Source organism: Solea senegalensis, linkage group LG6 (genome assembly GCF_019176455.1).
Source record: "Solea senegalensis isolate Sse05_10M linkage group LG6, IFAPA_SoseM_1, whole genome shotgun sequence".
Taxonomy (NCBI): Eukaryota; Metazoa; Chordata; class Actinopteri; order Pleuronectiformes; family Soleidae; genus Solea; species Solea senegalensis.
In genome coordinates this window covers 20299293-20316114 of record NC_058026.1, presented here as the reverse complement: position 1 = coordinate 20316114, position 16822 = coordinate 20299293, and the positions used below count along the sequence as shown (strand labels likewise).

At 39.2% G+C, this 16822-nt stretch overlaps 1 protein-coding gene across 1 annotated transcript in view; it reads left to right on the top strand.

The window, feature by feature from the left end:
* The first annotated feature begins 3505 nt into the window (after positions 1-3505).
* The window catches only part of LOC122770451 (noelin-2-like), a 32805-nt gene continuing 19488 nt past the window's right edge, over positions 3506-16822 (top strand). The window contains exons 1-3 of the mRNA XM_044027312.1: positions 3506-4050; positions 12398-12547; positions 15970-16125. Coding sequence (XP_043883247.1) covers positions 3907-4050; positions 12398-12547; positions 15970-16125 — 450 coding nt within the window. The 5' untranslated portion in view covers positions 3506-3906. The remainder of the gene's footprint in view (positions 4051-12397; positions 12548-15969; positions 16126-16822) is intronic.

The following is a 16822-nucleotide window of genomic DNA, read 5'->3' as shown; positions in this document are numbered from 1 at the left end:
ATAAAGAGTTGTGGGCTTTAGCTACGACTAAATGCACATAATATTCAAATTTGATCCATCTGTTGATGCAAAAATGTTTTCAGACATCATCCAATTCTGTTTCGAATCCAATATAGGCTACTGTTAAGTGTTTTATAAATGGCTCAAGTAAGGTTTGTCAAATATGAAGTACATTAACACAGAAAATGACAGTCAAGTCTGAGTATAATTGTTTTTGAATGTAATTTTATTTTTAATTTTTTTGCTTGGAAACTGATTATTGTGGCATTAATTTACAGGAAAAAAATAAGATAATATCCAGGCACAATTTTACTCAAAACTGTACTTTTTCAATTACATTATTCTTCACTAGCATTGAGGCTAAACATTTGTCAGTATTATATCTCACATCAAATCAGATATACATCTTACCCCGTGGCTCCTCCTTGCTATACGCTCCATCTGTCACCTTCCCCACCACAGATGTCTGGTGCTGTTGGTGCCTCTTTGAGTTTCCTCAGCATGAAGCCAACACAAGGACTGTGTTCGTCTTCTACTGCCAGAGGGGATTGGTCACTCCAGCTTAGCCACGACAGTACTTACAGCAGTATCAGAACCCTGAGGCTAAACTGTACTTTCCATGTTGTTTTCTGAGGAAGATGTCCTCTTAAACTCTTTACAGGGTCACAGCGTGTGTTTTGATTTTGTTTGTTTTTTTAACAGTGTGTCTGCAGTGAGCCAACCCTGGGACACCTGAAGGACAGAATGGGTCACCCTGAAGTCCTTTATGAGCTGCTGCTGCTGTCTATAGTCTCCTCATGTGGGGTAAGAAGACACTGTGTGTCACTTTTTCTTTTTCTTTGGAACATGGAGTGGAGCGTTTGTAATTTTCACTCAAGTGGTGTGTAACAAGTTCTTCTTTGGCTCTTCTAGTTAGAAATATAATAATACTTCCCCAAATTCTGGACTTATTGAATATGTAGTTTTTTGCATTCTGTCCAGTGAAATAAAATTCATATTAGATAAATATACTATTATTTCTGCCAGAAGTTTTGAATTGAGTGGAATCTAGAGTTGTGTGACATTTCCTACAAATGCACAGAAGGATATACTTGAGCCAGTGATCATAAATATCCTGAAGGTGTTTTGTCATGTCAGCTCTATGATGCTTCTGAATCTCCTAACAAACTGTGTTCCCTCTAAGTGCTGCTGAGTGAAATATTAATGTTAGTGAAACGTATTCGCTGAGGGGTTTTCCATGTATAAGCCATATGTATCCTGGGGGCATTCTACAGAGATAGGAAAGTGATCGTGTAACTGCTGATGAGAACAAAGACAGAACATTTTCGCATTGGTTGGTTAAATGGTCGACACAAAATCGCCCCAGGACTGAACAACACAACAGCTATTGTCTTCATAGTTCTGGTGCAGTAAAGTTGTTCGTCTTGATAAAGTATAGCATGAGAACCACTTTCAGCTATTAACACTGAGGCGATCTTTGTTACACCACACTGTCTTTAACAGCTCAAAAACATATTGTTGTTTCATCAGTTTAATACTTAATAATTCTTTTGCCTTGTGGTCAGAAACCCACACATTTACATTTATTAGACTGGCAATCACATGGATGGATGGGTCCCTGGTTGTAAAACAACAGTAAATGCAATGAATTATGTCCGAAATATTGTGTTGATAGTGTCGGTAGTACTCAGAACATAAATACGAGGGGTGGGAATCACCCAACGGTACACGACGGTACACGATACCAATAATATCACGATACAACGTTACTGTGATAATCAGTATTGCAAGACAATCATATACTGGCACTAAAGTACCTTTTTCCACCATTATCCTGCTTTTAACTCCCTCTTATCGGCCAAGTAACTTCCGCCACAAATTTCAATCACATAATACTGACTCCCAGCAAGTGAAAGTGGCATGGACTGTTTACTTTAGAGGACCTTAAATTCTTAATTAAAATAACGATATTTGCCCTGGTGTATCGATTAGGAAGGACCCCTTTTATATTTTGCAGGCTGCGACGATTAATCGTTTAATTATTAGTTGATTACTAAATTAACTATTTTGGATAATTGATTAATTGGTTTGAATGTTTCTTTTCCTACTTTTTCTTTCCGACACAAGATTTGTTGTAGCAGCTTAAACGTGAATATTTTCTTGTTTCGTTGCTTCAAATAATAAAGAAATCAATGACAACCTGCTTGTGAGGGTCATGACAATAATAATTTAAAATGTAATTGAAAAGATTATCATTTTGGGAAACACCAAACAAAATGTTTGCATTTTATGGACCGATTGCCTCTGGTCATCCTGTCGTCACATAGCACACTTTCACATCTTCTTGACCCACTAGTCACGCAGCAGGTTTCTGCCCAGACAGATTCTGCCCTCACCTTCCTTCATAACACTGACATTGTCTTAGGGCCAGTCGGTCCATGATGATAACCTGCAAAGCCAGTCATAGCGCCATCTATTGGCAACAGGTAGTATGCCTTAAGTAGAAAACATTGTTTTTATTTACGTGAAGCTTTCAGGGTGTGGACTACATTTGTTTTCGCTGACATAAATTGATGGTGGCCTCTCTGCTGGGCCATGCAAAGGCCATTGGGGTCATTACACGTTATATTTTATTAATATTTTGATTTGATATTTTTTGTGTTGGTGATGAAACTCATTTACCTACACTGTATTGCTCCAAGGAAAAGATGGCATTACCACTGGAAAAAATGTAATTGTATGTTTTCATATTAGTAGGTTGAGTTAGTCCAAACCAACAACAAAAGGACAGTAAATAATAAAATACTGTGTAAAACTGGAGTTAATAGTTTAGATGTGCAGTTCCTGTGCAGATAAATACAAACTGTCCACAGCACTGAAAATACAAAGTGGCTTCTTTTTTTTATGTTGCTACTTTGTGTTTCCATGGAAACATCATGGACACAGCTGAAATCAAGCATCATCTGAACATTTTGTACTTCCTTTTATGTTCAGATCCGCTCTGGTGTGAAGCAGCTTGCAGTCATGCTAGGAGGCATCGCTCCCACATGGTGGCACTGTCGCGTTAGTTTCCACTGCACAAATAAACTAGAAGGGAGAGGTCAATTCAGAGCGTTGTGCTGTCATGTAGTCATTTAGATTTGATCAACATAAAGAAAACAAGAGGGGGTGAGCAGAGAGGGGTAGTTTGACTGCAATAAAATACAAAAGAAGAATATGAATGAAGGTAGGAAAAGACAAAAGCAAGAAAACGTTTTTTTTTTAGTTTTTTTAATTTAACTTACATTTTATGTAAATCAGTATGTTCATTAAAGCAAATGCTGCTCCAGCTTATTATTTTCAACATATTATAATGTGGTCCTGTCAGGAAGAAGTTGAGAGAGAAAACACATATAAGACTGAGAGATGGAGTGTGTCTGTGAGAGAGGGTGGGGTGGAGGGAGGGAGAGGCAGAGTGGGTAAATGAGAGAGCAGCGCTGGCTCAGTCACAGTGTCTTCCTGCCAGAGGAAGGAAGGAGTTCAGGAAAGCACACAGACACACACACACACACATTGCTCAGTGAGACAAAGTGGCTGTTTCCTGGAGCATCTCCTGCAGCCTGAGCTGGATGTTTGGATGTTTGGGTGTCTGTCTCTTCCCATGGAGGCATCAGGCGAAGCTTGTGCTCAAGGATTTTTCCTCTAACCTGTGGCAGTGAAGGAGCGTAGACTTGCAGCAGTGGGACAATTCCAGAGAATACACACTGTATTTGGATTCTTAAGCTGAGAACTGTGGAGCATGTGTACACATCATTTTGTGTACGTGCTGTTTTTTTTATTTTAGCATGACTGCTGTCAACAGTTTGTGAGAGCCAGTCAGACTTTCTGCTTGTGTGTGTGTGTGTGTGTGAATGTGTGTGTGCCAGGATGAGTGTTCCCATGTTAAAAATTGGTGCGGTGCTCAGCACCATGGCTATGGTGACTAACTGGATGTCCCAGACTCTGCCATCACTTGTCGGACTCAATGGAACCATCATTTCTCCTGACGGCACACATGAGCGCATCGTCAGTGTATGTATACTGCATGTTTACACTTATAAGTACATTGGTTTATTACAAAAATGTTTACTTTCACTCTAAATGAGAATGCTTTGCTCTATTTAAAATCTGACACTTTAGAGAGATGTGATGTTTTTTTGTCAAAAAAAACTTTTTGTAAACGTGTCATGATTATCACTCCAATGTGACATGATGCTTTGTATTTGATAAGGTAGCCTGCCACTTTGTGGCTGCAAAAACACACCAAGACTGTTCAAACAGTGAATGGAGAAAAAAAAGTACAACTGAAGGATCAATACAATACAATCAGGACCATTCAAAAACGCAGATATTGAATCTGCTCAATGTTGCAGAAAATAGAGCAAACAAGGACCAGTGATAGAAACGAAAAGCTTCTGATTTAGAACGAAACTTGAAAGAAAATGAAGCCCGCTCTAAAAATAGATTAAGAAATAAATAATCCATCCTTTCTCTTCTTTTAACTCGTAAAGAACACATGTACAGTTTGCACACATGCACGCACGCACACACACACACACACACACACACACACACACACACACACGCCGGAGTAATAGGATTGCTCTCTCTCTCTCTCTCTCTCTCTGACTTACTGGGGTGATATTTCTCCTGGGGAAGGCTGACTCACCCATGGGACAGGCAGCAATTTCTTGCCTTAGCAACACCCTGGCAACCCTAAACATGTAGATACTAGACTATTACACATATATATATATATATATATATATATATATATATATATATATATATATATATATATATATATACTGTGTAATGTATATACATATGTATACTGTATATAACACTTTATATATATGGTTTATGTTTGTATATTTATGTGTGCCTGCCTGGGCGTTAGATGATTTAGTTGTCTGGCTTAAGAAGCAGATCACAGCTGCTATGGGGAGGGACATTGCAAGTTCAGCAAAGTGCACACAGACTCAATTAGATGCCCACACACACACGCGCGCGCGCACACGCATACACACACACGGCCAGAACTGGGTAAGAACAGATGGAGATGTCAGAGAGGCAGTCCTGCTGATACTTACTGCATGCAATTCAGGACACAGTGGAGAGAAAATGTTGTTTTCCCATAATTAACATTGATGATTAATGTAATCATGAACTAAATCAGTGGTTCCCAAACGTTTTGTTTCTGCTGAAGTAACCCTGCAATTCCAAATAGGTTCTGTTGGACACTTTTTAAGCTGGATGTAATGTAAAGTTGTTGGTTATATACATTAAATGGTAAATATTCTTCATTTATATCACACTTTTTATAGTTTTCTTCTTAACCTCTTACCCTAGGGGTGGGTCAAATTAGAGATATATCGTCATGCCTCTTTGTGCATTCCTTGATAATCAATAGGCCTGGGCAAATAGTTAATAAATTAAGTACACAGTCCCTATCAATGATTGAGGGACGTTACCTGGCTGTAGAAGAGGGAGTTTACAGCGGGATAATGTTGGAGAAAGCTATGTTTAGAGGTGCTCCATCCGTGTTCAATACATTGACTTTATGCACTTGTTCTCTATATTGTGAATGAACACTTTTAACGACATTTAGTTTTCTTCAGTTAGACAGATATGGTGACGTGTCGCTATATGATTGCCTTGCAATATGTTGATTATCGAAGAATTATTGCATCGTGATATTATTGGTATCGGGGGGCCATGTATCACGTATCGCATCGTATCGTGAGGCACCCTGTGATTCCCACCCCTAACTCATCCAATCACATGCATTACAGTTACACACACATTCGTACAGCACATCAATATGCAGTGCTTCTTATTGCACACGTCTATACACACACTTCCCTCACAAGCAGGATGGGGTCTATATATCAGCGTGTAGCCAGTGGAGCCAGGGATTGATCTGAGATTGGTCTGAGCATAGTGTGGGCATCAGTCATGTTATTTATGTCAGATGACCAGAATGGACCTTGGTCGGCCTATGGGTTTTTTGTTTTTTTTGAGAGAGAGAGAGAGAGAGGCAGATATGGATTCCATTGCTCTTTTGTTATTTGCTTGCTTTTTGAACAATAACACCATACAAAACAGCAATGACCTGGTCTGTACATCATATTTTTTTCACCTGCGTAAGATTCATACTCATGGTCAACAATGATCTTTTGATTAAGATTAGTTTGACTGATTTGGAATTATTGTTTTTTTTTTTGACAAATATAGTATGGAGATTTAATCAAAGTACGTACTTTTTTTCCCACAATTATGCAATATTTCCACTCTTTTATGGATCAGAATCAGAATACTTGTTTATGGATAATTGGATAAATGGATCTCTTATCCTTAACTGTTCACAATTTTTTCATGTGTATATCCAATGCTTTAACAATGTATTTGAATCATGAATCCATATTTTTTTTTGCTAACAATCTTTACTTCTTTAGGGATCTTTTTCCAACGACAATCGATTCTACTCTCAGTCCCAACATGTAGTGTGTTACAGCTGTCTCATTATGTAGTTAAATCTTTCAAATCTTACACATTTTTACATGAACTGATCTACTGCTCCGCATGTGTGGAACTGCAGGAATACCTATGGCTGTAGAGTTAACTTTAGCTATGCTTTTTTAGAAGATAGTGCTTTTCCTGCCTCCCTACTTTCACCGCCTCACTTGAATTCCTGCACATTTAGCCATGTCATTTTATACTTTCTCTCCATATACACCGATCACAATCAGTTGAACTGCCTGAGTAGATTTTTATCATTTTTCTCTTGTGTGAAGCGAACCCTCAGGTGCAGCATGTCCTCTGCTTAATTATATTGTGCAATGGGCACAACCGATGCTTACATTGTCATCTCATCCACGTCCTCCTCTTTTAAATCCCTCCTCCTCACCATAAGCTTTATTGTAAACTGGACTTCAAGGTCACCACACCAAACCCTGCTGATTGATTTATGGGATGTTTCCCTCCATGCCTCCACCTCCCAATCCCTCTCACCCTCCCACACTTCCCTTCTTCCAGCCTCCTCCTCTGCACTGTCGTTATTCTTTTTCAGGGTTTGTAGGGCAGCTCCTTAGCCCAATAACTATGACAGGCTGGTGTGTGTCAGAATGAGCACGGCTTTGTTTTTACATTGTTCTAAAATGTTATTCCTAAGTGGGTCAGACTGGAGGCCAGTCTGATTTCTGCAAAGTGAGTTCATGATCTCACTTGTTTGCTAATTGTATGTATGGAGACCAGGGAATAATTGCTGTCGTTTCAGCACTGCCTAACAAATCTGCAAATTAAAGAATGTTTTTTATTTGTCTTGCTGTGTATTACAGCCCTTAAAAAATCACCATAGCATAGAGGCATTGCGCTGCTCATTATTATTATTAAAAAGCTATTTATTGTTTGGAAGCTAATCTTCTACTGCTGTTGTGGCACTAACTAAATGCTTCTTAACCCACAACAGAATACTTATTGTTCAACTTTAAATAACCTTTGAAGCTAGAGCATTGAAATATCTTCAGTTCAACTCCCATTGATTGTGGTTTCCTGATACTCACAATCCAGACAGATTGGGCTTAGGTTAATAGGAGACTTTAAATTGTGTGAATGTTTGTCACTGTATACTGTTTCTGTGATAGGCTGCTGACCTGTCTAGTGTTTAGCTTGCGTTCACCACTGTCAGCTCCCCTCACTCGGGCTGTTGTGATAAGGGAATTTTCACCATGGTAAATTAATGTGGCTTTACTGTATACCGCAGCATGTGATATTATTGTAAGCAAGTGTCGTAAGCAAGTCTAATTATGTTATCACAGTATGTTAGCTTGTCGCACTGCCCTCGCCACTGTTTCTCTCTGAACCAGTCTTAATACGAGGTATCTTGTCTTCTTCTCTTTCATACTGCGGTATTTCATTTTTTTGATTATCGTGACATCCCTACCCCTCACAACCCTGGAAGAATCAGTGGTATAATGGGTAAATGAAAATAATAAAAAGTAGATGTGTCGGTCAACTGTCAACTAGAGGCAAAAAGCTTAGTTTTAGGTAAGTATTACCTGAGGAAAGTATTTGCTCCAATGTTTTGGTCACTTATTGGCTGTTGGGGTCTTTTGTACCTGCTTTAGGGTACAAAAGATTTCAATGCTGCAAATTCTGCTGTATTTTAATTTCAACATTGTATAATAACACTGATAAAGCATTTCATTGCTGCTTCTACGTAGTTTGCTTCTTTAACCCCAACAACAAAGTGGGGTACACTAAACTGAAAGAATAATCGGGTTGTTTAATCAAATACATTTTCATTAATAATTCATTTAATGTTTTATATTAAAGGTTAAAAATATGTGTCGTGGAAATGAGGCATTGATTGGTGATATATGTGCTTAATATTCAAATTAAATAGTGATAGCACAAGTTGAAATTTGCATTAGTATGGACTGTGAGTAGGTTTGAAATAATTTTTTTGTGTGTGCATTGTTCTGGGATCTCTGGGGAGTTTGTGACTTTTTGTGCGAGGGAGAACAGAGCAGCAGCGCTGGCTGTGGGAGCGTAGGGTGGAAGCGCTCCAGTTTTGCTGAAAAGAAAAGATTTGCCTGGGGAAAAAACCCCATAGTGGTATGACTCACTGGTCCATTTGAAACATGCTGTAGTGACCATGGCATTATTTTGTTATAATCCTTCATGTGAATCACTCACATGTGTTTGCTTGACCAAAGAATAAGGATGTTCAGATGTTTTTCAAAAGTAAAGAATGTTGCTTCTTTTTTGAGGCATTGATTGGTGATATATGTGCTTAATATTCAAATTAAATAGTGATAGCACAAGTTGAAATCACATTAGTATGGACTGTGAGTAGGTTTGAAATTTTTTTTTTGTGTGTGCATTGTTCTGGGATCTCTGGGGAGTTTGTGACTTTTTGTACGAGGGAGAACAGAGCAGCAGCGCTGGCTGTGGGAGCGTAGGGTGGAAGCGCTCCAGTTTTGCTGTTAGCTTTCCTGGACACACACATGTGGAAGATGTCACTGCTGATTTTAGCTGCAAATGAGAAATATTCAGTTTGTACACAGGTACCTGGCGCAGTCAACACAATAAAAAGCAGATGCACACTTCCAAACATAAATGGACATTTAAATCACTAGAGCTGTTTCGTCTTAAGCTCCTGAAACCCTGCTGAGATTTAACAGCCAGATAGAATTAGATTGAAACATTCTGAAAAGAAAAGATTTGCCTGGGGAAAAAACCCCATAGTGGTATGACTCACTGGTCCATTTGAAACATGCTATAGTGACCATGGCATTATTTTGTTATAATCCTTCATGTGAATCACTCACATGTGTTTGCTTGACCAAAGAATAAGGATGTTCAGATGTTTTTCAAAAGTAAAGAATGTTGCTTCTTTTTTAAAATGATTTCTATTTACTGATTTTGAAAAAAGGGGTTAAATGTTTGGAATTTAACTATTATTACAAACAAAAGAAGTGAACATGTAACCAGCACACAAGGATTAAAGACTGTATAGCTGTGTTTCCATCGAGTGGAACGGTATTTTTCTTTGCGTTTCCATTCTTGGCATCGTTCCCTTGCAGTACCAGTAAAATGCTGCGATATGGTCAGGGTGGAGCTAGACTGGCGTCATGCTACGTATGCTGATGCGGCCCACACCCAGTCCATCAAGTATAGCAGTGTTGTTGTTAGTTGAAACGCTCAGTTGAAATCAGGCAAGTGGGACTGGCTTTATAGTGAACAATTGGTAAAGTCCTAGGTCAGCTAGGACTTTACCAATCCAAACCGAACTGTACCATGATGGAAACACAACATATGTGTCTCAGTCTGCCACACCAGTATCCTGCAGCGCTGTTCACTATAAAGCCAGTCCCACTTGCCTGATTTACACTATGAACATATGAATTAGTGAACACAAACACGCTTGAGGTTTGATAGTGACAACACAGTAGTAGTGAGGTTGGTTATTAGTGCTTTGCTGGTATATCACTATGTTTCTCCTGGTATAGTAAAGATGGCAGAGTATCCAGAAGAAAACAAATCTTTGTTAAGGTAATTGCGATGATGCTAACACATTACACGAGTTTCACTAAAAATGAGCACACATCTATTGTATGCAGAACACGTCTTTGACCTGTTGCACTGCACTCGCACATACACATTGCTTTAATGCTTCATGCTTCTTGAGTGGATGATGTCAGTAGTTGTGTTAAGACAGGGTGGTGCGGTATGTGTGGACTACCTTCATCTGTTGAAAACAATCACAGCAACAGCAGTAGCAATAATCAAGATCACCGTTCCAAAATCATGGAAATGCAAAAAGTGGACAAAAATTCAATTTCAATTCAATTCAATTACATTTTTATTTGTATAGCGCCAAATCATAACATACATTATCTCAAGACACTGTACATAGACAACATTAAAGAGAGCAGAGAACCCCAACAGTTCACACAATGAGCAAGCACTAGGCGGAGAGAAAACTCCCTCTTAACAGGAAGAAATCTCTGACAGAACCAGGCTCAGAGATGTGCAGTCATCTGCCCCAACCGGTTGGGGTGAAAGGAAAATGGGGGACAGAGGAGAGGTGGGGGACAGAAAGAGGGGAGAGAAAGGACAAGAGGGAGATGAGGTAGAGACAGAAGAGAGAGAGAGAGACCAGGAGCAGTTACAAGTTTATACAGTCAATGATTACATGTTTATAGCAATACAATGTGATTATATAAGCAGCAGCAGAGAGTGTTGATAAAAATTATACTGATATTGACTTTTAATTATAGCACAATAATAATGGTGATGATATGTATGATCTGGATAGCCTCGATAACTGGATCTTGATCCTGCAACCTGCAAGATGAGGATACAGAGAGAGAGAGAGAGAAGGAAGGAGGGAGGGAAAGACCAAACTAGAGAGCGAAAGAGACAAGGTTAATGACATAAAAAGTCGTATTCATACCCTGAGTGGAAAAAATTGGGGAAGTCACAAGACTTTACAAGAATTACGGTTCATATGCAAAATACCCTTCAATGGAAACACCTGCAAATAACAATTGAAATAGAAAATAGTTCAAATAGTTCAAAGAAATATAGCTTTTATTTTATGAAACTGTAATAGAAACACCACTAGTGATGGTGTTGACCATTGTTTGGTGCACACTGCCCCACAAAGGGCTCTGATGACACAGTGTCCAGTCTGAGGTTAAAGATACTGGATATATGTAAATTCCCATGATCCCATGCTGCTAGTCATGATGACTTGTTTTTGATTGTGCTGGAATATTAGCATGAAGTGTTATGATTGGCTGGTGGCAAAGCAAAGGAAATGAATGAATCTTAAAATGCAGTTCTGCTAAGACAGCCCCATTTAAAGTGAATGGGCAGTGTTTCAGTAGAAGCCTCCGCCCCCATATGAATGAAGTACAATGAAAAATCATCTATACACATTATGAGTCAACAAAAACAAAATAACCATACAATACCATACAATAACTCCCATACAGCAAAAAAAACAAAAAACAAAACATGTAAACATTTATAACGTGGTTATAAAGTCTAAGTTTTATTAGTGACACTTTACTGCCTTCATAATATTTAATGGTTATGGTGGCTTTTATTGTGACACACCGTATCAAGATGTAGACATTTTTATTTTACACTCACCACTACACAGGTCTCTTATATACCGTATCCTCATCATATACTGCATGTCTTGCTTGAGACATTTGTATGCAGCTTGACGGAAAGTGGCTCCTGATAACAGCAAGGCCAGTGTTCATGCAGCTTGTGGTGTTTGCACATGACAGAAGTACATATAATGAATGTATGATATTTGAGTGCTCTGTCATATCTGGGTTACAGTGACTAAATGGAAAGAGACACATTCTAGATTTTATAGATTTAGTCAAGCTCCATTTTTTGATGGGTTTTCATTTATTTAGCAAAGCTCCAAGTAATGACACTATTTCATTAGTTTTTCATGGTTTTTATTTTCTCAAATGAATGAAACATAAAGTGTCAAATAATAATAAATGCAGGACAATGATAAAATTGGCAAAAGGCCCAAAGTCACATTTTAGAAATCCTTTTTTCATTCTTTATAAATAAATATCTATCAATTTTCTTATTGAACGGATGCATTGTACTAGATGTTATTCCATAAAGGACACCAATGTCTTCAGACTCAAATGTATGTAAGGTTATTCTTTCAAAAATAATTAAAATCACATTGATTTTTTTCAATGAATGTGATTTCCATTAAAAACAAAAAATGAAAATCCATTGTTTGTGTTTAGTCTGACCTTTTCTGCTGTTAAATGTACAGCTGCATGATATTTCGGCACCAACTTCATTAACACAGCCTGTTTGTTTGCAGGGGTTGTACCCAGGCTCCGAGGAAGGCTGGCAGGTTTACAGCACGGCGTCAGATCCTGATGGCAGGTGTGTGTGCACAGTGGTCGCTCCGGCACGAAACCTCTGCAAACGGGACCCTCGGAGTCGACAACTGCGCCTCTTGACTGAACAGGTGTGTGTGTGTGTGTGTGTGTGTGTCAGTGGTCAGCATTGTGATGCAGAGCAAGGAAAATGCAGCATACTGGAATGAAATATTCACCGGACTGTCTCTTTGTTTTGACACTTTCGGAAACACACCTGAGCAGACACACACTCAGGTTTCACTGACAGCTGTTTCCCTGACACATCAGTAGCTGCATCCTCCACAGGCTGGCAGTCGTTCAACATGCCATAAGACTTTAAACTCAGAGGACATATGGGGAGATGGATAGAAATGACACATTGTTCTATATTGCAGGATGCAGCTGAGTGTATCAGGGTGCTTTTTACACGTGTTTGTGTGGGGATATAAATGTGGCTGCATAAGCACATTTCTGGCGACGAGACTAATAAAAGTGATTTGTGACAAGTTGATGAATTATTGAACACTGTCAAATCCAGCAAACATTTCTCAATGCACACGCTACTGTGAGCCTCACACATCAGCAGCCGCTGTATTGCCCTGGCCTCGCCAAAGTAAAAACAGCCACAGCACACGAAAACATTATGTTTTAGTTTTAGTTGGTTTTTTTAACCATTCCCTGTTTCATCCTGTACTTGCTGAAAACAGAAATGTACATGAAATCTATCAGAAATAACAGCCTCCATCTCTCTTGCCCTTGCTCCTGTTATGAGAGTCTGTGGTTATGAATCTTAATTAGCTTAGTGTTTCTCTGGAAGTGACACCCAGAGCCTGCTGTGAAGTGTGAACACATGCTTCTTCTGGCCATGTGTTACAGTGCGAGATGCAGTGCTGTGCAAACGTCTTAGGCCATACTATTAGGTTTGTTGTGTTAGTAATGCTATAATGACCATACAGTATGATAATTTCTCGATCACTTTATTGGAACACATCCAAATATTAAGTGTGACCTTCCCTTCAGTGGCGACTGCTCTCAGACAACAAGGGAAGCTCAGCTTCATCTCAAAAGTCGTCAAAAAATGGACTGTGTTCTATTTACATTTCAATACTAAACGTGTCACTAGTTCATTCAGAATCAGCTGTTTATCACGGATGACGGGTCTTTGCGTTATTTTTGTATTCCCGTAGCAGCCTCCATATTAAAATCACTTGAAGTTCAGCTTCAACTGTTCTCTGTCGGACGACACAGAATAGTTTTTTTTCACTTTGGTGAGCTCGATGGTGATTGGAAAAATGCGACAAAATATCACTTCCACGGAAGCTCAGCTTCTCTCTGAGTCAGCAGAACAGTTGGCGGGCGTGGGCGCTGGGCTTCTGCATGATGATTGGAGGAAATGTCGGAGGCGGAGCGTACACGACAGCGGAGCCTTTTCTGCCTCAGTCATGTGTGGATTGTGCGAGGGAAGTCTGTAGACAAGTAACTGGTCATTGTGTGTTATTTGCTCGGGCAATATATAGACCATTTTCGTTTGTACATATACACTATAAATAAAAACACTCTGATAGCGTTTTAGTTTTACATAATTATCACATTTCCTTGTTCTAGTTGTTTGTTGGCAGAATATATGTAAGAATTGATGTAAAAGTAACTGGGCCTGAACTGAGCTTCCCCTGTTTGAAAGACCAGCAACTGCCACAGCTACCTTTACACTTGAACATTAGCACAACCCTTGGCTCTCATGCCAGGTTTATTCGACATATGATTGCACAGCTGGTGGTGCAGTGAGACTTATGCACAGTACTGTATGTGGGCAGGATTTTGTTTGTTTATTTGTTTTCATGTCACTTCTGGATATCTGGGTCATTTTTTTTTATTGTAGATTTTTGTTTTCCACACTGTTTTTCCATTCAGTGTGAAGCGAGGATTGAAGTGTCTGGTAGCATTTGATGGTGGTTAATGAGAAGAGGCGTGGGAGTGTTTGTTTCTTTTGAACACAACACACTGTAGGGGAATCTTGTTTGAATGTATCTAATGAGATTCTGCCTCAAAGGAAACCATCGTGTGTGTTTGTGTGCGCATCACGGTGTTGAGCCAAGGAATTTTACTTAAAGGTCAGTTAATTTTAGATGTAGTCTATATCAGTCATAAAGACAAGTTTTCCCACTGGTGGTTTTATTTGGCATCTGTTCCTAAGATCTATGCAACCTCTACTTCAAAAAGAACCACTTAAATAAATCAGTTGTAATTTGCATTCCCCAATTAGTGCCTCTTTTACTTTGGATGCTCCACAATCTCCACGTTAAACTGTTTACACTGGAGCAAATATTTGCTGTGGCTTTTCCTTTTTCAACATATGGTCAAATATCTCGATTTATCACAGCAGCTAGATAGAAATAGAATTGCCAATATTTGCTCATACGCCAGTTAGTTATAGTGAATCTGCATCTGAGGAGCATTAGACGTAGTGATAGTGGAATTTATTATTATAATAAACACATTAGTGAAATGTGTTTATTATATTTTTTTCATAAAATCTTGGGTATGTGAATAGAAGTGATCAGGGATTCAGTCTTTTGTTTTTCTTAAACAAACAGTTGTTAACCTTGTGATGTTTGTGCTGTCAGAGTGTTTTCTCTCGTATTAGCAGCAGCCTGACTAAAGCTATCACTATCATTTTGAGCGTGTTAGCATACCGGTGTTAGTGTATTTAACGTTTGGCACCACTGTGACAAACATTAAATACAGCCTCACAGAGCTGTTTGGACGGCTGAAGCTGCTCATCCTGTTAGATACCTGATGCAGCATTTTTCAGATAATGAAGTTAATATATTCACAATAAGACAGCAGTAAGACTCATGCAGCACTTCCCTAGTGCACACTGGTGCAAGAATGGTCTAAAACCAAAGGAAAATAATGGGAAGACCATGAAGAATTGTGCCTGTTTACTTTGCAACAGCAGCCTCAAGTGGTAATGAAGTCCTTTGAGCTCTGCTGAACAGTAAATTGGGTTTCACGTGCAGAAAATATAGTCTATATCTTGCTTTACTAGAGCCTGAACAGTGTATTCCATTTACTGACCTGAAACCTGGCTCAACAGTGTTCTCCTTTAGATAACTGCTGCTGTCACTGTAACATGAATTTTGAAAATGTTCTCCCTGAATGTTGGAGATGAGCCCCAGCATTGAATCATTCCTCATTTCAATGTTCAAAAAGTTATTTTTCAATTCTGTATTAATACAAATGAAATTGCATTTTTATCACACAGCATGGGAGCTGAAATGTCTCAGTGAAATTTATCCTCGGAAAACTAAACTAAAACTACCATGACAGATATCTCAACAATCTCTGTGTGAATTCAGTGCAGGAACCTTTTAACTATTCCAGCACATCACCATATAAGCACTGTGGTCTAATAGGGGTTTGGAAGCAAAAGTTGGCCCTTAGACAGGAAAGATTCATAATCTTTTCCGGCAACATGGGCAGCTAATGATAATCACTCATAATATCAATTGTGTATGTGTGTCTGTGTCAGGTTCAAAATGTGAGTCAGTCCATGGAGGTTGTAGACCTGCGAACATCCAGGGATCTTCAGTACGTGCGAGACTCTGAGCCTCTCCTGAGGGGAGTGGATGGACGTTTACACACTTATGTGGCCAGCCCCCGCACTCTGACAACAAAGGGCCTGCAGGTATGCATGCGCACACGCACACACACACACATACATACGCACACACAGTGTAAGATGGTTGCTGTAGGGAACACATAACCTTTGGTGTGAAAACATTGATTTCACGCATGCCAAACTGAAGTTCCCTGGCTGCTCTCAGACATGAAGGGGGCAAAATCTGTGTTGAAGCTATTTGTTCATGTCTGCTGTGTAAATGTCTTATAAAAAGGATGGCAGCAGATGAACAGCATCACCCAACATGTCTCTGAGCTGTCTGAAAATATGAAAGATAGATTTGTATTGAATGTGGATGTGTTTTCATAAGCAGCGAGGGAATGTACCTAATATGATGCAAAGGGAGTACATCCACGACACAGATTTTTCAGTGCTTTAAATTTGCGGGTGACAAGGTGAGATTACCCTGCTGGATAAGCTGTGACTTCTAACTGTATTTCACTCCTTAAATTCGGAATAAATATCTGTCCTCTGTGTATTCTGTCATGGTGCTGCTGGTAGGTGTCTATGTCAGAGACACAGGTTACAGAGAAGATGAGGCTATAGATCTGAGAAGTGAGGGGTGAATGATCTGAACAGTTAAATAAGCTGTGAAACCACTTGTTTAATGGCTGTATCTTGCAGCTCTGGACTAATGATGCTGAACTAAAAGGTTGTTTAAAAAAAGGGTTGTAAAAAGCCTGTGCAATGTTTATGCCTGCAT